The sequence below is a fragment of the Miscanthus floridulus genome, chromosome 16 (assembly GCF_019320115.1).
Source record: "Miscanthus floridulus cultivar M001 chromosome 16, ASM1932011v1, whole genome shotgun sequence".
In the NCBI taxonomy this organism is placed as follows: Eukaryota; Viridiplantae; Streptophyta; class Magnoliopsida; order Poales; family Poaceae; genus Miscanthus; species Miscanthus floridulus.
Window position 1 is genome coordinate 10103162 of NC_089595.1, and position 24777 is coordinate 10127938.

A 24777-nucleotide genomic window follows, 5' to 3' on the forward strand; every position below is an offset into this window, starting at 1 on the left:
AATAACCAAGAAATTGATGAAGGAAGGCAGAAGCAGGAAGGCAAAGTCTAGCACGGATAAAGGAGACAAAAAGAATAATCTCAACAGGACCTGGAGCAGAGACCCGATGCTTGCCTAGAGCTCTCCATTTAGCAATGTCCTTGCTTTGGATCAGACCATCGCTAACAAGCTCGCGAAGCTGGTCTTCAGTCATTGTTGGAGCCAGCCAAGCCTTCTGGGTAGCCCTCATGGCCACGAACTCTTGGTTCTCGATCACAGAAAGTGATAACTCCTCATCCACAAAGGTTGCCTGGGACTTGCTCATGGCTTTCTTCCTACCCATGTACTAGCAGAAACAAAAAGGCACTAGGGAAAGACGAGGCTAAGACAACGACGCTCAGATGATGGCGGCAATGGCAACAGCAGAGTTGCGAAGGCTAGGGTTTTCAAGGCAAAGACAGGGTACCAAAGAAAAGGAGGAGAAAGGCCTTTAAATAGATTTTACACCGGTAAAAATGTGGCCCACAAGGCCCATTTTAACACGGCATGAGGACGTAACGGTCCATTTACCGACGCAGTGAAAATAAAGGACAGCTCAAATCCACACAACGGTACAGTTCAACGGACAGATTTCAGACTTATCCATCCAGCACCATGGCAGAATTATCATATCACCACAAAAAGAACTCATCAACAATAAAGCAAAGAAGGGTTATCTCACAAGGAGCGCAACGACCCGGTCGTTATAGAAAGAACTCAGAAATCTCATCAACAACCGGGACACCAGAAAAATAAAGAATTGCAACTCAAAAGACAAGATTCTTTCTATTATAACTAGTTTCAAAAATAGAAGATTACGCATCTTACAAGACTCAACGAACTCGGTACCATGAAAAGCAAAGTAGCAAAGAGGAACCCAGACACGGCTAGGCTCTGGAACGACTACGTGTTCCAAATTGCTACTCGGCAGGACAAACCGCCCTCGGCTACACTATTTTCTTCAAAGGACGGGCGCAGCGCATCCAAGGCGGAAATCAACAGCACGGTAGGACAACATGGAGCAAAGAAGGCCGACAGGCATCTGTCTACCCAAGTCCGATGTGATGCTAGATATGATGCTGATCTGCACCGGACAGTCTCAAGGCAGGCGATGAGGATCAACCCAGAACTGCCATATGAAGGATCGCATCCCACATCACAAGACTCCCTCCAACTACCGCCATGTACTTCCAAGTACGATGCTACTGCGGGATTAGCCTACCTCTAATCCCTATCACAAGACTCCCTCCAGCTACAACAAGACACACAAGAACTGCAAAATACGCTCGGCGGCTGCTCTACTTCACAAACTACCATATTCATGACTACAGAGACTTCAGAACAAGCAACAAAATGCTCAATGAATCAAAACAGCACTCTAGGAGGGTATTTATAGACCGAAGGAGCGGTGCACATGGATCAGGAGCACCAACGAAATAAGCCTAACAAAGGACACAGTGAAAAGACAGAATTCAATAAAAGAGGACTCAGGCATGAAGGAACAGTACCCAAGGACAAGCATATTCGAAAGGATATACCAACACTGTACAACTCATGAACAAACATCATTCACACTCAACCACCACCATACAACTACATCTGACAACAGCAGACTACCAGAGAATATGCCAAGACCCTACATCAGAGTTCTTTCTGAACAAAACAACCCAGATATATGCTCAGGGGCTACAACATGAGAGGTATATAGTTCTTTTAAACAACTCAGATTCAAGATCCTCCAACTTTTTGTTCCAAATAGCAAGAGGCTCGGGGGCTACACTCAGTGAGTGCACTTTTTTCTTCAAAAAAGTGCACGTCACTCTGAAGACTTCTTTAGGACAGACGACTTCAGGGCCACACGATAAAAAGAACCCGGACATAGCTATATCCGAGCTCTTTTCGACAAAAAGAACCCGGACATAGCTAAATCCGAGCTCTTTTCGATAAAGAACCCGGGTATATGCTCGGGAACCCTTCGACGAAGAATTAGGGCAATTTCATGAAAAGACCCTCAAGCTCCTTGTGCCAAACAGCAAGAGGCTCGAGGGCTACATCCAAATAGGAGTACTTTTTTCTTCAAAAAGGTACACACCACGCGAAGATCTCACAAAGCGCTATATGGTTTCGCTCAAGAAAGCACTTGGATGACGCTTGTTCCTGCTCGACAAGACTTGAAGGAACAAGATGAGGCTTTCAGAACTCAACCATGAAGTGCTCGGAGGCTTGTCAGTGCAGGACCCATGGGATACTCCGCAAGGAAGGGAGAAGAACTAGTCTAACTAGGATTCTTCCCCTGTAATCTTAGTAGTAGTATTATTCTATAATCCTACTAGGAACTCTCATTGTAAACCAACTAGGACTCTGGCCTCCTGACTATATAAAGGAGGGCATGACTCCTTAGATCAGGAGTTCAGAGAACAATTGTACGACACAACACTTGACAATCAATCCAACGCAAAGGTTAAACGCCGACTGGACATAGGGCTATTACTCGATCAAAGATCGAGGGCCCGAATCAGGATAAATCGACTGTCTCTTGCGTTTACCGTCGAGTTCTGCATATGCTGAAGCTCGAACAAACTGCCCCGGGGACCCCCGTGGCAGGCTATCGGTGGTGAAACAAAGATCGAGGGCCCGAACCAGGATAAATCGACTGTCTCTTATGTTTACCGTCGAGTTCTGCATACGCTGAAGCCCGAACAAACTGCTCCGGGGACCCCCGTGGTAGGCTATCGGTGGTGAAACATCGACAGCTTGTTCGGGCATCGCTAGCGAGGAGTCCCCGGCGTCGCTAGCGATGATCGAGCACCGATGAGCGAGGAGTCCCCGGCGTCGCCAGCGATGATCGAGCACCAAGGAGCGTGGAGTCCCCGGCGTCGCTGGCGATGTCTGAGCACTGATAGCCTACCATGGGGGTCCCTAAGGCAGTTTGTTCGGGCTTCAGCGTATGTAGAACTCGACAGTAAACGTAAGAGACAGTCGATTTATCCTAGTTCGGACCCTCGATCTTTGTTTCACCACCGATAGCCTGCCATGGGGGTCCCTAGGGCAGTTTGTTCGGGCTTCAGCGTCTGCAAAACTTAACGGTAAACGCAAGAGACAGTTGATTTATCCTGGTTCGGGCCCTCGATCTTTGATCGAGTAATAGCCCTATGTCTAGTCGGCGTTTAGCCTTTGCGTTGGATTGATTATCAAGTATTGTGTCATACAATTGTTCTCTAAACTTTCGATCTAAGGAGCCCTGCCCTCCTTTATATAGTCAGGAGGCCAGAGTCCTAGTCAGTTTACAATAAGAGTTCCTAGTAGGATTATAGAATAATACTACTACTAAGATTACAGGGGAAGAATCCTAGTTAGACTAGTTCTTCTCCCTTTCTTGCGGGGTATCCCATAGGTCCCGCACTAACAAGCCCTCGAGCACTTCATGGTTGAGTTCTGGAAGCCTCATCTTGTTCCTTCAAGTCTTATCGAGCAGGAACAAGCATCGTCTGAATGCTTTCTTGAGCGAAATCGTGTAGCGCTTCCTGAGATCTTTGCGTGGTGTGTACCTTTTTGAAGAAAAAAGTACTCCCATTTGGATGTAGCCCTCGAGCCTCTTGCTGTTTGGCATAAGGAGCTTGAGGGTCTTTTCTTGAAATCGCCCTGATTCTTCGTCGAAGGGTTCCCGAGCATATACCCGGGTTCTTTGTCGAAAAGAGCTCGGATTTAGCTATGTCTGGGTTCTTTTTGTCAAAAAGAGCTTGGATATAGCTATGTCTGGGTTTTTTTATCGTGTAGCCCTAAAGTCGTCTGTCCTGAAGAAGTCTTCTGAGTGATGTGCGCTTTTTTGAAGGAAAAAGTGCACTCACTGAGTGTAGCCCCCCGAGCCTCTTGCTATTTGGAACAAAAAGTTGGAGTGTCTTGAATCTGAGTTGTTCGAAAGAACTGTATACCTCTCCTGTTGCAGCCTCCGAGCATATATCCGGGTTGTTTTGTTCAGGAAGAACTCTAATGTAGGGTCTTGGCATATTCTCTGGTAGTCTGCTGTTGTCAGATGTAGTTGTATGGTGGTGGTTGAGTGTGAATGCTGTTTGTTCACGAGTTGTACAGTGTTGGTATATCCTTTTGAATATGCTTGTCCTTGGATACTATTCCTTCACGCCTGAGTCCTCTTTCATTGAATTCTGTCTTTTCACTGTATCCTTTGTTAGGCTTATTTCGTTGGTGCTCCTGGTCCATGTGCACCACTCCTTCGGTCTATAAATACCCTCCTGGAGTGCTATTTTGATTCATTGAGCGTTTTGTTGCTTGTTCTGAAGTCTCTGTAGTCATGAATATAGTAGTTTGTGAAGTAGAGCAGCCCCCGGATGTATTTTGTAGTTCTTATGTGTCTTGCTATAGCTAGCGCCAGCTGTCGATGTTTTACCACCGATAGCATGCCACGGGGTCCATGGGGCAGTTTGTTCAGGCTTCAGCGTATGCAGAACTCGACGGTAAATGCAAGAGACAATCGATTTATCCTAGTTCGGGCCCATGATTTTTGATCGAGTAATAGCCCTACGTCCAGTCGGCATTTAGCCTTTGCGTTGGATTGATTGTCAAGTGTTGTGTCGTACAATTGTTCTCTGAACTCCCGATCTAAGGAGCCATGTCCTCCTTTATATAGTTAGGAGGCTAGAGTCCTAGTTGGTTTATAATGAGAGTTCCTAGTAGGATTACAGAATAATAATACTACTAAGATTACAGGAGAAGAATCCTAGTTAGACTAGTTCTTCTCCCTTCCTTACGGGGTATCCCATGGGTCCCGCACTGACAAAGACCTAGTATAGTTTTGATTGGTCCCTTATAGTAGAGATGACAATTCTAGAAATTGCCTTAATCGGAGTCACGGATCCTTCCTTCCTATTTGTCTTGACTGACTTCCATATTTGACTTGATTGACTTTCATTGGTTTCCATTTTACCGTAGACTGCGGGATGGGCTGGAAATTGCCTTGATCGGAGTCACGGATCCCTCCTTCCTATTTGCTTTGACCGACTTCCATATTTGTCTTGATTGACTTCCATTGGTTTCCATTTTACCGTAGACCGCGGGATATGTGAGGCGTGCGTTGAAGCCTGGATGGGGGAGATCCAAATAACGTTGGCCATCGGATCAAGTTAAAGCCTATGAGAAAAGATTAGGAGCCATAGCTTTTAATGATATGGTAATTCTTGGAACAATTTCGTTGGTGCACAATGGTTGTAGTCTCTCAGTAGGTGACTTTTTTTAGAAGACATAATATAGTTTTGATTGGTCCCTTATAGTAGAGATTAAAATATATACTCATCTCTTTTGTACCCTAACCAGTAAAAAATCTATAAGCCAATACCCAATATATACTCATCTCTTGCTGTGTATATGTTTTTTTTACGAAAACGTTTTTTTTGTCGTATTTGATTTTTTTTCGATTTGGAAATGGGGAGGTTGTTTTTTTACTGTGTTTTTTTTGACGTGGGACGGGGCGATGCAGATGATAGCTGTAGGGATTTTTTAGGTGTAGATAGATAGATAGAAGATAGCTACCTATGTGGACGTGGCGATCGTATACACAATGATTATCTCCTTTTTTAGGTGGTCTGATGCGGATTGCACGTGGATAGGCTAAGACTGATCTAGAATTTTTCTTTTGACCAAGACCAATCCGGATTTTGCATGTGGGCATGCACGTGCACCGTATATCCTGGGGGCGAGCGTCTAGAATTTTCCTTTTGGTAAGACCGATCAACGTATTCTCGGGGACAAGCGTGTACACGATGTACGTTGTGGATGAAACCGATGTACGTTGTGGATGAAACCCTATGAGGTTTTTAGGTGGTACTAATTGACGACGTGGGATGATCGTGGAATTGATCACGATTGTTACGGGGATTAATTTTTACCTTTCTGATTTGCTGCGGTTGTTATGGGGATTGAGCTGATCGTATGGAGCGAGTACGCGTTGTCTTCCTGATCTGATCGTATGGAGCGACTTTGGTGTAGCATATGTGGACAGAATAATTATGAATGCTTTAGTTGTAGAGATTTCTACTATCCTTGGTAGAATCTTGATTCTCATTTATTAGGTCATCTTTAACAACAACACCTAAAATACAAGACCCATTCGTCATTTGGATAACGCTACAGGCAAAAGGTTCAATACCTATTTGACATCTTCTTCAACAACAAGACAAAAAAATGCTTTCTGTAAATGGGTTTTCAGGAGAGAGGATACTCATATTTTAGTTGTGTCTCTCAGGCAACTCAAAATAGGTCTCCCGTATAGGTAATCTGTTGAAGGCTGATTTTGAGTCTTTTACTATCCATTTTGGGTTTAGGTCTCCTTCAGCCTGTTCGGTTGGCTGGTTCATATCGTTGCTGGTTCATGAAGAAGTACCGCTAGCTGGTTTGTGTGAGAAAAAAATACTATTTCGATTGAAAATTTATGATCATTTACGACAAGTCACAGCCAAACGAATAGACTGCTTATTGGAGACCGTCTTAGAACCCAAACTTCTCAACGACCAAAAAACTTGAAATGACCTAACGACTGGTAGGCCCACAATATTGAAGTCGCTCTGGCGCACAATGTTTATGTACATCGCCTCTTTCAAACGTTTCGAATGCAAGACCTTTGACTCGCCTCTTTCACCCGATCAATTTTGAACCTTTTTATCTTCAGTGAATATCTCTTCTTTCGTTACTATAGATATACTACTAGCAATCCTTAATAATCTCTATATATCTTTTCATTACATAAAATAAATATCTCTAATCTAATTAATTTAGCCCTTAATTAGTTCCCTTCGTATGGTCGACTTTATTATATTCGCAAACCAGGAGAGGACCCCCGTTCCGTCAGCTCTCCAAGTCGGAGTACGATCGGTCAATCAAGGGCCGGTTTAGTTCACGAAATTTTTGGCGAAATGCTACTGTAGCATTTTCGTTGTTATTTGATAAATAGTGTCCAATCATAGTCTAATTAGGCTTAAAAGATTCGTCTCGTGGATTTCGTCTAAACTGTGTAATTAGTTTTATTTTTTATTTATATTTAATGCTTCATGCATGCGTCCAAAGATTCGATGTGACAGGGAATCTTAAAAAATTTGGCGTTTTGGGTGAACTAAACGGGCCCAAATCAAATCGGGCGCAGGGGCAAATGCGTCATTCCATAGGAGCCGCCCACTGTCCATGCCCCCCCCCCCATTGGCGCTCCGCTCCCTTCCCGAAACGCCCCGAAAGCCTTGATCCACGGTGACTGCTACGACTTGTCAGCCACCGATCTGTGGGCCCGTGTCGGAAAAGGGACCCGCTGGCGGTGGCACATCCGCCGGTGGGTGGGACCCGCCCGTTCCACCTCTTCCCGTCCAAAGTGGGCGCCATGGAGGGAGGGGGGAAAATTGGGAGGGAAGCCCGGAAGGAAGGAGCCGTGCTCGCCCGCCCAACGGCAAAACCCAAAATTTGAACCCCGAGTCTCCACCACCACCACGACTACCCCACCAACACCAAAACCCCTCATGCCTCCGCCTTCCATTTCCTCGCCCCACCGATCCGCCATCATTCCCCTTCCCCGTTCCCACCGCGAAACCCTAGCCTGAGCGCCGCCGCCGCCATGCCGGACCTCCCCTGCGACGGCGATGGCGTCTGCATGGTCTGCCGCGCCGCCTCCCCGCCGGAGGTCGACCTCCTCCTCTGCTCCACCTGCGCCACGCCCTGGCACTCCCCGTGCCTCTCCAAGCCCCCCGCCCTCGCCGACGCCGCCAGCTGGAGCTGCCCCGACTGCTCCCCCGACCCCGCCGCCGCCGCCGCCGACCCCGCTCCCTCGGGCTCCGCCAACACCCTCGTCGCCAAAATCCGCGCCATCGAGGCCGACCACACCCTCTCCGACCAGGAGAAGGCGCGCCGCCGCCAGGTCCTCCTCGCCGGAGACGCCCCCGACGACGACGACGACGAAGCGGCCGACGATGCCCTCGAGATCTTCGGCAAGAACTTCAGCTGCGTCTTCTGCATGAAGCTCCCCGAACGACCCGTCACGGTAAAAACAAAACTCTCTTTTCTTTTTACATCAGCCGCCGAATCGTCTTCTAGAGTGATGCGCGTGTACTCCCCTAGATCTTCTCCCTTCTGGTTCGGCCTGTTCAAATCCCAAGGCTCTGGATGCTCATCCACTGTTTACCTTTGTGTTTGCTTGCTTGCTTCTTGACCTGTATTCCTACACTTTCTAGTCCCAGTGCCGCGGCTTTTTTTAATTAAAAATGAAAATAGTTAAACCCTTTCTTATCGGAGACGGTCTTAGAACCCAAACTTCTCAACGACCAAAAAAAAACTTGAAATGACCTAACGACCGGTAGGCCCACAATATTGAAGTCGCTCTGGCGCACAATGTTTATGTACATCGCCTCTTTCAAATGTTTCGAATGCAAGACTTTTGACTCGCCTCTTTCACCCGATCAATTTTAAACCTTTTTATCTTCAGTGAATATATCTTCTTTCGTTACTATAGACATACTACTAGCAATCCTTAATAATCTCTATATATCTTTTCATTACATAAAATAAATATTTCTAATCTAATTAATTTAGCCCTTAATTAGTTCTCTTCGTATGGTCGATTTTATTATGGCCCGTTTGCTGATCTAAATCTTGGTTACAACTAATTGAAAAACACTATTCCAACTAAATTATTATAAAAAAAATAATGTTCCGACTAAAAAAAAAAGCTGAACAAATCCAACACGGAGTAAGCCGAACGGGTGGCAAACCAGGAGAGGACCCCCGTTCCGTCAGCTCTCAGTCGGAGTACGATCGGTCATTCCATAGGAGCCGCCCACTGTCCATTGGCGCTCCGCTCCCTTCCCGAAACGCCCCGAAAGCCTTGATCCACGGTGACTGCTGCTACGACTTCTCAGGCACCGATCTGTGGGCCCGTGTCGGAAAAGGGACCCGCTGGCGGTGGCACACAGAAACCCGCATCTGCCGGTGGGTGGGACCCGCCCGTTCCACCTCTTCCCGTCCAAAGTGGGCGCCATGGAGGGAGGGGGGAAAATTGGGAGGGAAGCCCGGAAGGAAGGAGCCGTGCTCGCCCGCCCAACGGCAAAACCCAAAATTTGAACCCCGAGTCTCCACCACCACCACGACTACCCCACCAACACCAAAACCCCTCATGCCTCCGCCTTCCATTTCCTCGCCCCACCGATCCGCCATCATTCCCCGTTCCGACCGCGAAACCCTAGCCTGAGCGCCGCCGCCGCCATGCCGGACCTCCCCTGCGACGGCGATGGCGTCTGCATGGTCTGCCGCGCCGCCTCCCCGCCGGAGGTCGACCTCCTCCTCTGCTCCACCTGCGCCACGCCCTGGCACTCCCCGTGCCTCTCCAAGCCCCCCGCCCTCGCCGACGCCGCCAGCTGGAGCTGCCCCGACTGCTCCCCCGACCCCGCCGCCGCCGCCGCCGCCGACCCCGCTCCCTCGGGCTCCGCCAACACCCTCGTCGCCAAAATCCGCGCCATCGAGGCCGACCACACCCTCTCCGACCAGGAGAAGGCGCGCCGCCGCCAGGTCCTCCTCGCCGGAGACGCCCCCGACGACGACGACGACGAAGCGGCCGACGATGCCCTCGAGATCTTGGGCAAGAACTTCAGCTGCGTCTTCTGCATGAAGCTCCCCGAACGACCCGTCACGGTAAAAACAAAACTCTCTTTTCTTTTTACATCAGCCGCCGAATCGTCTTCTAGAGTGATGCGCGTGTACTCCCCTAGATCTCCTCCCTTCTGGTTCGGCCTGTTCAAATCCCAAGGCTCTGGATGCTCATCCACTGTTTGCCTTTGTGTTTGCTTGCTTGCTTCTTGACCTGTATTCCTACACTTTCTAGTCCCAGTGCCGCGGCTTTTTTTAATTAAAAATGAAAATAGTTAAAAAAAAAAACCCCAAGCCTCCTCTGTATGTTCATGCCATCTATTTTCGTTCTTATTTATTTCAGATTTCTGATATCAACCTGTACCGCTACATTTTTGAGTCCCAGTGGTCCTGCTGTTTTTTTCCCCACAAAAATAACAACATAAGATAAATAACCCAACGCACCTTCTGTGTTCTTGCATCTATTTTCGTTTTTTATTATTTATTTATTTCAGATATGCCTATATTGCTATAATTTTGAGTCCCAGTGCTCCTTCTGTCTTTTTAAATAAAATAAAACAAAGTAAAAAAAAGCTCTTACAATATATTCCCATTTTTATTTTTTATTTGTTCAGATATAAACCTGTATCGATACACTTTTATTCTGCACTGTATATCCTTGTTTCCCAATCAGATTTTTACCCTTAGTGAAGTATCTGCATAATGTATATTTGTAATGTTCCTTAATTGGTAAGTGTTAGTTTACTGAAACTTACCAGATATCACGGATCATGCATTGTCTGTATGTTTGTAACGGTTTCTGTACGGAGTTTCTTTAATTGGTAACATAGTGGTAGTCTCTTTAGTCTTTACTCTTTAGGAGATGATTAACCATTTCACTCAATAATTGCTTGTGCCAATTCTAATCTCTATATGCTTTTCTTTTGCAGACACCCTGTGGCCATAACTTCTGCTTGAAATGCTTCCAGAAGTGGATTCAGAATGGGAAGAGGACCTGTGGGAAATGTCGGGGACAGATCCCGGCCAAAATGGCTGAGCAGCCAAGAATCAACTCTGCGCTAGTTGAAGTTATCAGGATGGCTAAGATTTCAAAGAATCCTAACTCTGCTGGCTCGGCAGTTCCGTATCACTACATACGAAATGATGATAGGCCTGATAAGGCATTTACAACCGACAGGGCTAAGAAGTCTGGAAAAGCAAACGCATCAAGTGGCCAGATCTTTGTGACCATTGCACCTGATCATTTTGGCCCCATTCTTGCAGAAAATGACCCCCGCAGGAATATTGGTGTTCGAGTTGGGGAAACATGGGAGGACCGACTTGAGTGCAGACAATGGGGTGCTCACTTTCCTCATGTGGCTGGTATTGCTGGCCAGTCTACGTATGGTGCTCAGTCAGTAGCTCTTTCAGGAGGGTATGAAGATGACGAAGATCATGGAGAGTGGTTTCTTTACACTGGAAGGTTTACTAATTTAACCACTTGCTGTTCTCCTTACTTTTCATGACTGATCCTACATGTCATCTCCTTATTGAAATGTCTGCAAAATTATTTCTACTAGTGAAATGTCCTGCAAAATTATATCTACTAATGCAGTGGTGGGAGGGATCTAAGTGGTAACAAGCGTACAAACAAGGAGCAGTCATCTGATCAGAAATTTGAGAAGCTGAATGCTGCTTTACGCATTAGTTGCTTGAAGGGCTACCCTGTCAGGGTTGTGCGGTATGCTTTCTTTTGATAAATACTTGCACATAAAACTGCAATCTTCTGGCGATTTCTGTTTTTTTATATGACTGGGGCCCTGCTCTTGCTTGATAATGTCAATGATGTTTCCTGGTTGTATTTAGTCTTGTCTATCTCTCTGTTTCCTGAATTCTGAAACATTGAGGTTGTTGGGTGTTTTGACAGTTAGTATACACTATGTCCTGCAATTGTTGAACCTTTGTCTCACTATATTGTCTTAATAGGTCGCACAAAGAGAAGCGATCCTCATATGCTCCTGAAAATGGTGTGAGGTATGACGGGGTTTATAGAATTGAGAAGTGCTGGAGGAAGATTGGTATTCAGGTAACTTAGTTCTCCTTTATACAGATTGCAGATGTAGATATAGTTTCATACTACTCCCTCTGTCCACGTATAGTAGCTGCAACTCAAAAAACACCAAGACCAAGGAGCTGATTAATTACCACGTGTTTTTAGGTGTCTTCCTTTAATTTCGCCTCCAAATAACTGTACCCCACGGTTCTCCGTCATACGCCATTAGCACTCGCCCCCGCATGCATTCCGTTTTGGCTTTCATGCGCATGTAGTATCCTTCTGTCTAACGTCTAGTGCTAACGGCCAGCTGCATGCGCGAGAGCCAAAAATTCCGAGCATAAATGTTGCATGCAGCCATGAGCAGAGCTGCCTTGTATTCAAGGACAGAAAAAAAATATGGTTACACCTAGTATATGTGGACGGAGGGAGTATGCAGCTACTTATTAGCTGACAAAAGCATATGGAAATGTATTTACTCTTCTGTCTTTTTTTTTTGCCACAGGGTAAGTTCAAGGTCTGCAGGTATCTCTTTGTACGCTGTGACAATGAACCAGCTCCTTGGACCAGGTTGGACAAAACACTTAGCCTCATCACTTCTAGACTAGTTCCTGATCTTCAGGAAAAAAATGTGATTCTTCCTGCTGACATCTGTGCTCTGATTTTTAGTGATGATCACGGTGATCGTCCAAGACCCTTGCCAAAGATAAAGGAGCTGCAAGGTGCAACTGATATAACAGAGAGGAAAGGGCATCCTTCATGGGATTATGATGTATGTGCATCCTGTTTCTTCTTTCAGTGTTACTGTACTGTGTTATGGATGGTTTGTATTCATTGTGATAGGAGAAAGATGGCTGGAAATGGATGGTGCCTCCGCCAGTCAGCAAGAAGCCTGTTCTCTCTGGGGATCCTGAGACCGACAAGCAAATCCGGAGAGCAACAAAGCGGGCTCATTTGTCTGTTGCTGAAAGGCTGCTTAAAGGTTCTTGCTCTTCTGTTTGATTTATTATTTACTTCTTAGGTTCCTTTTATGATGTTGCTGTGAAAGTGTGGTCTCAGGATTTGTTTGTGTACCCTGATCCTGCAGAGTTTGGTTGTTCTATCTGCCGGGCGGTGATTAAAGAACCACTTACGACTCCATGTGCTCACAACTTTTGCAAGACTTGTTTGCTTGGGAAATATGATAGCCAGTCCTCTGTGAGGGAAAGAAGCCGTGGTGGTCGGACTCTAAGGGCACAGAAGATTGTGAAGACGTGCCCTTCCTGCCCAACTGACATCTGTGACTTCTTAGAGAATCCCCAGGTGTGTTGAAGTACTGAGTTTGTTGAAGCATATATACTCTAGAGTGCAGAGTTGGTCATATGATATGCTTTTGTTATGTATTTGTTTCAGATCAACCGGGAAATGATGGAGCTGATTGAGACTTTGCAACGCAAGGCTGTTGAAGAAGGCAAGGTGGCTTCGGATGATGCTGAGGAATGTGGTGATGGTGACTCGGAGGAAAATGATGGTGCTTTGGTGAAGGGAGAGGATGATAGCGGCTTGAATGAGGAAGATCAAGACAGTGCAAACGCTGATGCTAATGCTGATGGTTCTGTGAAGATTGTGGTTGAAATCAAGGAGGGAGGAAAAGATGATAAAAAGTCAAAGATGGGCACGACTGAAGTGGTGGATGTGTTAGTTGATGAAGATGCTGCGGAACAGACGAAGAAGTGCAAGGTTGATGAAGATGCTGCGAAACAGACGAAGAAAGCGCAAGAGGATGAAGAGCAGTGCTGCGGTGGAAGAGGTTGCTTTGTGCGGCACTCCTGTGAAACGGACCAGGAAGAGTGGTGATATGGATGCTGAAGGCAATGGCAGTCCTGCTGTGAGCAGCGGCCGCAGGGTGACCCGGAGCAGCAGTGTGAATGCCACTGGAGCTGATAGTCCGGCGAGGAGGACCAGAAGCCGTGCCGGAGCTGATGCTGGTTGCTGAAGGTAGAGGAAGCGTGGTGCGTGGAGCGTGGATGCTGATGGTCTGGATGGAAGCAGAAGCCAGTCGTCGAAGCGAGGAGCCGTCTTTTTTGGGGTGGTTGTACGTAGACTGGGAACCTTGCGTTTTCTTTTGGTTGGGTGGTGCAAGTAAGACACTCTTTGCTGTGCAGTGTTGCAGCTGTTTCTTTTTGGTAGACCGATTGCTGCTTCCTGGATGCTAAGCGTTCATCCAAGACCCTTAAAACTATTTAAGACCCATTGGGCGTATAATTCCCGTTTCCTACTTGAATTTAATATCTGTCTATGACTATTCTATGTCGTACTCTTATGCGCGTGATTTTATCTGATCGAGTGCCGCATCCTACCTGCTTGCTCGTTCACTGGAAATTCTATAATTCACCTTGAATCCCAAATTCTATAGAGGTCCCAAGTCAGTTCTGGCCCCGAGATACAGTCAGCTCTGGACTTGGGAGATTGTTTTTTTTGGGTGGTGGTGGTGGTGGTGGGGCGGGGGGGTGGGGGGGGGGGGGGGGGGGGGGCGGGGTATCTTTACAGTCGTTTGTTCTAAGTATAGCTTGCTAGATGATGAACGCAGTGGCAGGCAACCATTCAAACAAGGAGGATCAACCAGCACACCAGAATCTGAGGACTGCAGAAGTTTCACAAAGACAAGGCATCCGAACATTTGCTTGTGCACACCGTGAACACGTGATGTGCACATAAATGAGATCAACCATAGCAAGATGAACCCTAAGAAAAACAACTCAAATTGATGACCATTTTCCAATCCTGGTGAGTTCAACTGTAAAACTTTCAATTTCACCCGCAGAAACACACCCCTCTTCCTCTCCTACCACTTCAGCTCTTCTACATACCTGTAGCCGCTTTACAATTGACATATAGCTCGCTCAATGGTAGGGCAAAACCAAGGCACGATTTAGGGTGAATCTTCAGCAGGCTCATGCAGAGCAGAATTCTCATTAGTCTGTCACACTCAACAAGTCACTGCCTTGCTGACGAGGACAAAAAAAAGAAGCAAAACTGGGGATGATTTATTACAGGCTCTTCAGCCTCCAGTTAGTGGGCAAATACCGCCTGTCCTCAGTTGGATTGGGAGCCAGCTTCTCTTTAGTTAGGAGAGGTTGATGTACTTCCCTCTTTAGTAGTCTCTGAACCAGTGAGTGGTCTGTTTCTCCCAGACCGAGAACGGACATTGTTACCCACAGGGAATGGCTCCTGATAATGAACATGTGCAACTCTGTGTCAGTTCACAACACAGCAAATTTTGTTTGTACAAGTTAAGGATTACCAAAAGGTTTGCTACAGCTTAACGTGGGTGGGACTGCTACATGCGTTAATTAAGGTATACAGTGATGACAACGAGAGAATATTACACGTACCTGATCTCCTGCATGTGGACCATCTTTGTGGAAAAGCATAGGACGGCACCATTTCTCTTCATTCATCAGGCTAGAATTCTGAAAATGAGCAATCAAAGCATTCCTTCCCTGGATTCTGGCGTATGCAAGTGATGCCACTTTCTCACTATTGAACTTCTCCCATTTCTTGCCGTTGAATGTCTGAAAAAAATTATTCAATCCAGGAGTTAAACTGGATATATTTTCCCTTACTGTGAGGTATCAAGCAAGGCATGGGCACAGCAGTATACCTTGTAAAATGGAATTATGTACTGTGGATCTGTCATATTGATGAAAGCATAGCCCACGTTACATTTGTTCTGAGGAAAGCAAAAGCCGCAAGAGTCAGACCCTATGAATCTCACTACAAGTTCCATCCTTCACACTTCGGGGGAAAAATAATAACATACCTTAAAATCAATTGGAAGGTAGATGAAATCATAGGTTCCTCGGTGATTCTCATCAATGACAGCCAAAAGCAGCTTACAGTTGTACCTGTTGATGGCATTGACTATAAGTCTACAGAACAAAAAAGGCCAACCTGATACAATAACCTGGGTGTATGGCATCAAAAGTTGGCATAAGGTGTAAACGTACTTGTTAGGAATGTTTTTTATCATCAGTGTGGTGCGCGAGTCTTCACCCTTAGCTATGCGGTCAAGGTCCAGCTCAAACTGCTTCTTGTTTTCAGACTGGGCAGCATTTCCATCATGCCTGCGGCTCCTTATCCGATCATTAGTGGCATCATATGAGGTAGGAAACATGCACCATAGGATTCCTTCCGTTGGCCGCATGAAAAAATTGTTGAATCGATGGAAATCCAGCACTTACGGGGGAGAACATGGTCTCCCTGTAATTTCCTCTGGCAGATGCAAATACAGAGAGATCTGATGGATACAGCTGAGGGCTGCCAGGAAACCCTACACTTTCAAGGGATCCTGGATGAAAAGAGTGTGCATTTGCAAAACCACCAACACTGTTTGGAGCTGAACCCAAGTAATGTTGGTCCATAGGATGGGCAGCAGTGCGCCGCACATGAGGAGGCATAGCAGGGTAACAGTGCATATGCACTGGTTGCTGAAAGTTAGACCACAGCATTGGAGCAGAGGGGCTTTGAGGAAAACCATTTGAGTTACTCCAGGTATAGTGATGTCCATGAAGGGGGCAACTTCCAATTCCAGTAACTCTAAATTCTGCAAAACAAACAAACAAACAAACAAACAAACGATGAACTTTGAAACAGAATAAAAGAAAGCAGCATAACACAATCTAATCGGCAATAACCCATAAGTATAACATCAGCTAACACATCAACGTTTGTACCCATATACCCGTGCTTGGCAACAGTACATATGTGTAATTAAATCTAGTGGAAATAAAAAAGAGCACCAATTTTACAAATCCATGCTAAACAGGTGAGGGAAAAGACAATTATAAGAAGTTTGCCGAAGAAATTTTACCTTCATTTTGATCAGAGGAATGACCATGAAGGTCACTGTGGTCAACTTTGTGATTATTGTAGTCCATTCCTTCAGTTAATCTGAAGTTAGAATTCCTTGCATTTAATGTCATGGAGTTAGAGCCATTGCAAATACCATTATGGCGCTCTGGCAGTGAGTGTGGGTGGAAGGCTTGCAGTCCACCTCCAAAGTTGCCATGACCAAGCGATCCACTAGGTTCACCAAGAGCAGTTTGATTACTGTGCTGCCGTGTAGATTCAATTCTGATAGGCGATGATAACTTCTGAGGAGCATTCACAGAGAAGCCATGTTGTGATTTATCGTGTTGTGGTCTAACTGGAGAATATAAATTATGAACAGTGCTGCTCTCCCAACTTTTAGGGTCTAACTTCCCTGTTTGACATGTGAAAAGAAAGTGCAGGCTCATTTATGAATACTAGGAAGGGGCGAATAATGTTAGAAATGACTACAACTCATATGTTACATACCAATGGTCCCAAGTGGAGAGTTCTTAAGTTGGTGAGCTACGGCATTTTGCTTCTGTTCTCCAGAACATTGCTCTGTGAAGCTGGTAAGCACAGAGAAAACATGTTACTTCACCACATAAACTGATAGGGTTTGGTGGCTATATAGTATAACTTGCCAACCAGAATGCCTGGGAGTGGAAGTTTAGAATTCAGTTGAAGTTGTACGTTACTCAACCATTAGACATGATAAAAGTACTAGTTATTGGCTATTTGTTTGGTTCTCATGCAAATCCTATTGTTAGAAGGATTTGAGCAAGTTGGTAAGCACCACAAAGGCTACAAGAGAAACTGTGAAAATGTGAAGCAACATTTGTTTTCCTTACACATATAAGCACTTGATTACCTTTTTTGTCCCACTATCCATATATTACTACTTGAAATATCTTTGGAAAATCTGCTAGCGTATTAGTCCCATGTGATGAAGAAAGATGATAGTGTTCGAGAAAAAAAAATGAAAGATGATAGTATACAGTGTATGTATGACAAGATAATTGGTCATTATGAGATGCTACTGGAAATGGTGAAATGATGCCAGCCAAGTTAATTACCAAGATCCTGCTCCTCCAGAACGGCTATGGTCAACCTTGATTTGTGAGCATGACATGTCACCGTTGTTGAGGTCATTCAGCGCTTCTTGTGCTGCTCTGGTATCATAGAATTCTACAAATTTCTTATTGCAGCTTGTAGGAGCATTGTAAATCTATAACCCAAAAGGAAAAGAAGATCGTCAGAATAGTTTGGAACTCGAATTTCACAAAGAATGTTCAGAAGTAATATTACCTCCTTGACATCGCCAGAAAGTTGACTCTTGAAGGACTCTTCACGAAATTTGTTGACATTGTTGGAATCATCATGCTCTAGCTCCAAACCTCCTCCAGTGTAGAATATATCTTCATCAGCATCATCCTGGTTAGACAAGCCAGTGTATTCGAAGCCATCAATAATTCCCGATATCAAGTCATCGTCATCGGGAAGGAGATCTCCAATAGTTTGAGCTTCCATTTCTTTCATGGACCCTAGAGGTTCATCTCCCTCACAACCAGAATCATTTGCATCAGCTGATTGACCATAAACGCCACTTGCCATCAATCTTGCTGCTGCAGCGTTGAGGCAAGGGGGGAAAACATTGTCAAGGTAAATAAAGAAACTGGCTAATAATAGCACATTTTGGACGAAATAATGATGGCACCAGCTCTCCAATCTCTAGTAAGTATTAGTTTCTTGAAAAATGCAAGGGGAACTCACATTTGCTACTGAAGACTTCGGTGTAGGAGCTGGATGAAGGGCAGTCTCTGTAGTCATGCACATGTTGATCAGCACTAGTTGGTTCAACAAAAGATGGCCCTCCTGTAGACAAGCCAAGACTGGACCTGGAGCTACTGAGGACATCGCCCCAAGAAATTGATGGTATACCGGGAGCATTTTCTTGTTGGCCCACCAAATTACCCAGGTTAAGTATGCCCAGGTGCCCCTCGAAGGCTTGACCTCGTTGATGTTCCAGACCAGCTGCAGGACTTGAGCCCATGGGATGGACCTTATCAAGTGGAGAAGTGAAAGTAGGCTTGCTCCCTGACATTAACGAACATGAACAAATACACTCAGTTCCTGAAGAGCTGTTCAATCTATTGTCATGTTACAGCCTTCAACAAATGAGTCCGACGATACGTTGATCAAGGCATTTAATTGCTAACTGTGCTCACTGAACCATCCAACTAATTCCTACCTAATGGTCTTGAGCAGAAGTTGTATAAACATTCCAGGATAAGGGATGGCCAGGCTCATTCCCTGCCCAACTGCACCCAAAATGCTTACTAAAAACTGGATGCTGATGAATTAAGCAAACCTAGGTGGCATGCATCTAGCAGTCCATATGGGAACTTCCTGGCAAGAGAAAGGGTGAACTAAAACGATACATCAGACCAGCTAAGTTTCTGGTTTTAGTCAGTTAGTTATTAATAATAAGGCACAAAGAAAAATTAGTCGAGAATCGAGCAGAATATCTGCCCATCCCCGCACAATTTGTAAACATGAATCATGAGCTTATCAGTTGGTATATGCAGGACGAGCTGGACAAGGCAAGTTAGGTATGTATCATTTTAGGAGATTTAATTTATTTAAGGTACAATAACTCCACTAACTACCAACAGCAAGTATAGAAAGGTCCATACATTTTGCAAGGTTCAATAATACATGAGGAAATGAGAGAGGGAGGGGGGAAAAAAAGAAAGGCCTAACTGACAGTTTGCATCATGCAAGAAGCAACAATCATATGAAGTGAAATAGCAGCCACGATATATTTTTTTTTTAAATGAAGCATGTTGCGCACCTTTGTGATTGACCATTGACACTGATGATTTCCAGAATCCAACTTGCCTCTGCGTAAGGAAGACATGGGAGGTAAGGAAAGCATGTAGATGTACTGATTTTGCATAATTAATCTGAGAAGAGAAGGGGGGAAAAAAAGAAGCAAGCTAGATTTTTGTTGCTAACCTCAGTGGGGACGAGATCCTGGGAGAAGAATGATGAAGACGGCGATTCTGACAGGGGAGCAAACGGGGACAGGTGGCTCCTGTCAACGGCTCCGGATGCTATCACCATAGGTGCAGGATTACAGGAAGCTCCGTTGTTTTATTTGGCAGGGCTCTAAGTTTGTTGTCTGCGTATGGCACCCCCACCCAGTTTTGTTTGTCGAGGAAACCCAGCCCAACTCAACTCAAAAACTGAAACCGCTGGAGGTTATGGTCCCTCTCGATCATTAACTGCTTCCTGCTTAAGAAACATCGAAGAGGGAATGAGGTGATGAGGAGGAAACATAAAGCCAAAGAAAGTCTCATTCATTTATTACAGGTAGTTATCTCATTGTCATTGATGAATAGACAGCGGGAAATGAAGACAGGTTTTATGGATCGTGGCCATGGAATGGGATTACAGTATTCTTTTAAAGTAAATAATAGTAAGTTAGTAATAATAATATGAGAATTCATAGATATAGGAGTAAAATTGATTAAGGCAGGGAACGATGTGGAAAGAAAGAAAGAAAGAAAACGTGTGCAGGTAGAGAAAAAGGCAGAGAGGTGAGACGACAAGAAAAGGTTGCTTTTGCTTGCTAGTTTTTCACCATTAATCAGAAGAAGAAAAACAAAAAGGGGGAAAGGTCGCGTCCTGCCTGGCAGAAACTATAGTAAGAGAAAATTACTAATCGGAGGCGGCGGCATCAAATCCCCATTGGTATTTGGTAAGAGCAGCAAGAGAAGAGGGAAGAGGAAGAAAGGGAAAAGGACGGGGGGGGGGGGGGGGGGGGGGGGGGGGGAAAGAACTGACCGAAACAATAAGGGAAGGGAAATCTGGTGTTGCAGTGGTTCTTGAATGCTTTGCTATTGACTTATGGGCAGCATGAATGTGGAAGGCCCCCCTCTATTCGCCAACCCCAGATTAATCAGCAGGATGGATGGGTGGATTTGTAAGTAGTAGTATGTCAGAGCGAGGCAGGGTGGTTCCTCTATCTAGTGCTTGCTGATACTAATACTAGTAATAGATAGTGTTGGAACAGCAAGCATGCGCTGCCGTGCCCTGCCCTGACCTCTCGGAGAAGAGAAGGGAGGAGAGGAAAAGAAGAGGAGTACAAGTGGAGAAGGCATTGCTTTGGCTTGAGGCAGGAAGCAGAGACAGAAATGGATGGGATTGGAGTGGAGTGCAGTGTTGGAGAAGGAAGAGATTGAGAATGCAGAGGAGACGAGACAGACAGAGATACCAGGGGAGAAACGGAAATGGAAAATGGGGGGCGGAGGAATGGAGGAGGAGGAGGAGGAGCTACGCAGCACGCCTACGCGATTCCAATCCAATCCACCCGGGCCACCGGCGGCCGCCATGCCTAGTTGCCTTGGCTTGGCTTGCATTAATGAATTCTCCCGCACCGCAAGCAAAGCAAGCCCCCCCAAATGGCCAAATCACCTTCAGCTTCAGATTGATTGGCTTGGGGAAGCAGCAGCAGATGGCTTGCCGCCGCACGCAAACGCAACGCCGGGGAAAACGTCCGCCGTTACGCAAACAGCATCAGCAAGTAATAAAATCAGTTGTGCTTGTTACTGGGCTTTGGATTCACGGATCGGAGAGGGGGAGGAGGAGGAGTAGAGCATCTCAATCTTACGATGGAAGAATAGATCCACATACTCCTCCTCCTCCTAGGTAGAGCTAGAGAAAGAGAGCAAGCAGCAGCAGGAAGAATAGCAGACAGATGCATGTAGGAGTATGCCATTGCCGTACCTCTATAGGTCGCCTGTACTGTAGGAGTACGATGCGATGGAAATGGCAATGCAACACGCTGCTGCTTCCTCGTCGGGGGCGAGTGGCGAGGGCAGGGGGTCGCCGGCCGGAGCCCGAGGAGATAGGAAAGAGTACAGGTAGCTATACTCCCGAGTCCCGACTCGACTCCCGTTGGGTTTCGTTGGGCGGGGTCGGAAACAATAATGGACGCAGAGCCACCAGGCACAGAAGCACGACGAGGAGGAGGAGGGAGGGAGAGGGGGGAAGAGTCCAACACACCAGAACAGATGATGATGACAAGAACAAGAACAAGGAAGAGGAATCAATTATTAGAAAGAAGAAAAAAAGAGGAGTACATTTATTTATTACTTTATTTATTTACAAATGAGATTAGTGCTCGTCTCTTCTCCTAATATCAATATATAATCCTCACTGATCCTGGAGGCTGGAGCATGCATGGAGGTCCTTGATTCCACCTGTTCCTGATGGCGCGCGAGAAACACGAGGGAGGGGAGAATTGCAATTGGATGCTAATCGGCCCACTCTGCCGTTGCCTCTTCAAAAATCCCTCTGATAAGGCCCCGTTCGGCTGTCAGTCTTTTGGTTAAAATTGGCTGAAAAATACGATTCTAACTAAATTATTGTGAGAGAAAAACATTGTTCCAGCTGAAAAAAAGAAGCCAAACAAACCGAATATGAGGTAAGCTGAACGGGGCCGATATCATCTATTTACTCTATCCATGGTATTATCAGGCTCTTCTTCTTCTCTCCGTAATATTGACACGTTTTGGTTCCCCGCCACAAATTGTCACACAAATTTGCTAAAGCCAAGTGCTCCTAATATTTACCACACTCTACTGAGAATACTCGAATAGAATCCTGTCACTCTCGTCACACGTTGTAACAGATGGTAAGTGGTGGTAAGTTCCGTCTAGCAACCAAACACCTCCTACTCACTCCACATTAATCAAGGCGAAGGTGCTTGTGATGTATTTTACATTATAGCCATTTAGAATCATCATACTATTTATTCTTTGTAAATGTAATTAAATTAGCAATAAAAATGACTTCCGATAGGGCTTTGTTCGTTTCACTGAAATTTGGCTTATGCTGAAATGTTGCGAGAGGAAAATATTGTTTGACGCTGAAAAATACTGTTGAAGTCGTGCAGCAGAATCTTAAAAAAAATACATCTCTTCGGTTTTGAATTTTTGATATGGAGGAGGAGGGAGCAACCGAAGAGGCAGGCAGGAGGAAGGGGCAAGTGCAAGGGCACTCAACCTCTATCTATCTATTGCCTTCGCTGCTCCTCGCATCCGTCCTATGCTTAGGGGCCTTTGGAGAGAGCTTCAACTTTAAGCTTTTGCGAAAAGAATCACTCTCAAGTCTCAACCAGTAAAACGTTCATAGTGCCAACTGATTTAGGTGGGTATCAACAGATGATCACTTCTCCATTTACACTGAGAGCTAAAAAAGCATGCTTCACTCTGCTCCCTGTTATATTCTGGTGGGAATCAGCAGAGAATCAATTCTTATTAGCTTCCCACCTTGCTCCCTCCTAGGAATCTAATGGAATCACTCTATCGGAAAAACAAGGAGCAGATCTGAAGAATCAGGGAACGGAACTCTCCCAAACAAGGCCTTAACTTTCACCGCCCCTCCTCTTCTTCTCGACTTGTATTTTTTTTAAAATATATATACACTTAATCCAATATGTACCGGTACTGGTTTTTTTAAGAGTTATTTTTATTCATACCATTATAATTTTGCAAGTTTGGAGATACGCCATCACAATTTGTCTATTTAGAGAACTGCCATTATAATTCCACCTCTCCCTCATGCCATTTTATACGTCTAGCTCGTATATGGACCCGCTGTCAGGACGTATGCATACAAGGAAGACGTATGGTCGTTATGTCTTCGTCTCAGTTAGAACAAGCCCGCCCGCGGCGGCCAGGGCGCGAACGGAGCGGCAGCGCGAGCCTGGACCGCGGACTCGGCGGAGTGGTCGAACCACGACTGCGCCAGCACCGTGTGCCCCTGTGCCACCAGCATGCTCTCCAGGAGCTCACGCTCGCCTACCACCTGGCCATCGGCGACGCGGCGCTGGGGCTCCACGCCCGCGCCCGCGGAGTTCACGCTCCACCGGGTCGCCGGCGACGCTTACGCGAGCACCGACCGCGTCACCGCAGCCTAGGGCGTGCGCTTCGAGGTGCGTGGCGCGGCAACCGAGGAGGAGGTCGCGGCGGACGTCTTCTTCGGCTGGCCGTGGCAAGGAGTCCGACGCCGAGGCACACGGCCCACACGCCCATCTCCTCGCCCACCTCGCCTTTTCTAACTGAGGAGACGGAGACTTAACGCTCGTACGTCTTACCGTATGCATAAAGCCTGACAGTGGATCCATGTCCGAGCGAGACGTATAAAATGGCACGGATGAGCGAGGAGCGAAATTATAATAACAGTTCTCTAAATAGGTGAATTGTAATAGCGTATCTCTAAACTTGTAAAATTATAATGGCATGAATCAAAATAATCTTTTTTCTTCTTCTATTTGTATCTATGTTTTGATTTGTTTATAATCCCAGAGATGATGTTTTATTATGGATATCTTGTCGTGCAAAACAAAGCAAGCAATGGTTGGTGTCGCTCTCCCACGTTCGCAAGCAACTCCTATCCTGAATAACAAAAGGAAATCCAACTAGTGAGACGTGAGCCCAATTGGTTTCGAATCGCTCCCAAAAAAAAATATAGATATATAAGTTTTCCCTCCCGGTTCCGGCAATGGAATGGAATATGCTCTGCTCCGTCCGTCCCGTGAAGCAAGACATTCGAAAATTCATCTGTATGGATGGATACTGTACACTTTCTTTTAGTGGTATACGTACTTGACTATTTTGCTTCGTCACTAGTGTGCGCGCGCTACAAATCCTACTGTATTTTTCTTTCTTTATATAATGGATGGAAAAGGAGAAAGAAAAAAGATGAGACGGCTGAAAGTTGGAACAGTGTCATTGTTAATTAATGTAGTATACTCTGTATGCTAACAAAAATGTAGTATACTCCGTATGTATGTACCACACAAAATTCGAGTCAAAAAGGGTACGTACGTAATAGCTCTTGCAGTCTTGCTTGGTACGTACGTAGTACTGGCAGGCATATGACTCTGCTGACCTGCATTTTCTTTCTTCTCGTGGATCCGTGTCGCTCAGCTCCATGGACTACTTGGAGCACGAAATGTAGTAACTCCTTCCTGTTTCTAGAAGATGTCGTTTTAGATAAGTCTTGGATCAAACATTAAAAATATAAATTATAAATAACTTTTAAATTATTGAGTTTAGAAATATGAGAACCATATGAATACATTTGTTCTGAAATATACTTTCAAAAAAATATACATATATCACTTTTCAATAAATATTTTTATAAAAATAAGAAGTTAAAGATATGCTTCAGAG

The 24777-nt window shown here is 45.5% G+C and overlaps 1 protein-coding gene and 1 pseudogene across 1 annotated transcript; one reads left to right on the plus strand and one right to left on the minus strand.

Moving 5' to 3' along the window:
- Window positions 1-7397: 7397 nt before the first annotated feature.
- LOC136512466 (E3 ubiquitin-protein ligase ORTHRUS 2-like) lies at window positions 7398-13963 on the plus strand. The gene is given in 10 exon segments (XM_066506422.1): window positions 7398-8050; window positions 10578-11110; window positions 11243-11368; window positions 11614-11713; window positions 12186-12250; window positions 12350-12452; window positions 12524-12662; window positions 12768-12982; window positions 13073-13434; window positions 13436-13963. Coding segments are annotated over 10 exon segments (2286 nt in total). The 5' UTR covers window positions 7398-7627; the 3' UTR covers window positions 13656-13963.
- A 437-nt stretch (window positions 13964-14400) lies between these two features.
- LOC136512666 (protein MEI2-like 3) lies at window positions 14401-21605 on the minus strand (annotated as a pseudogene).
- Between the last annotated feature and the right edge of the window lie 3172 nt (window positions 21606-24777).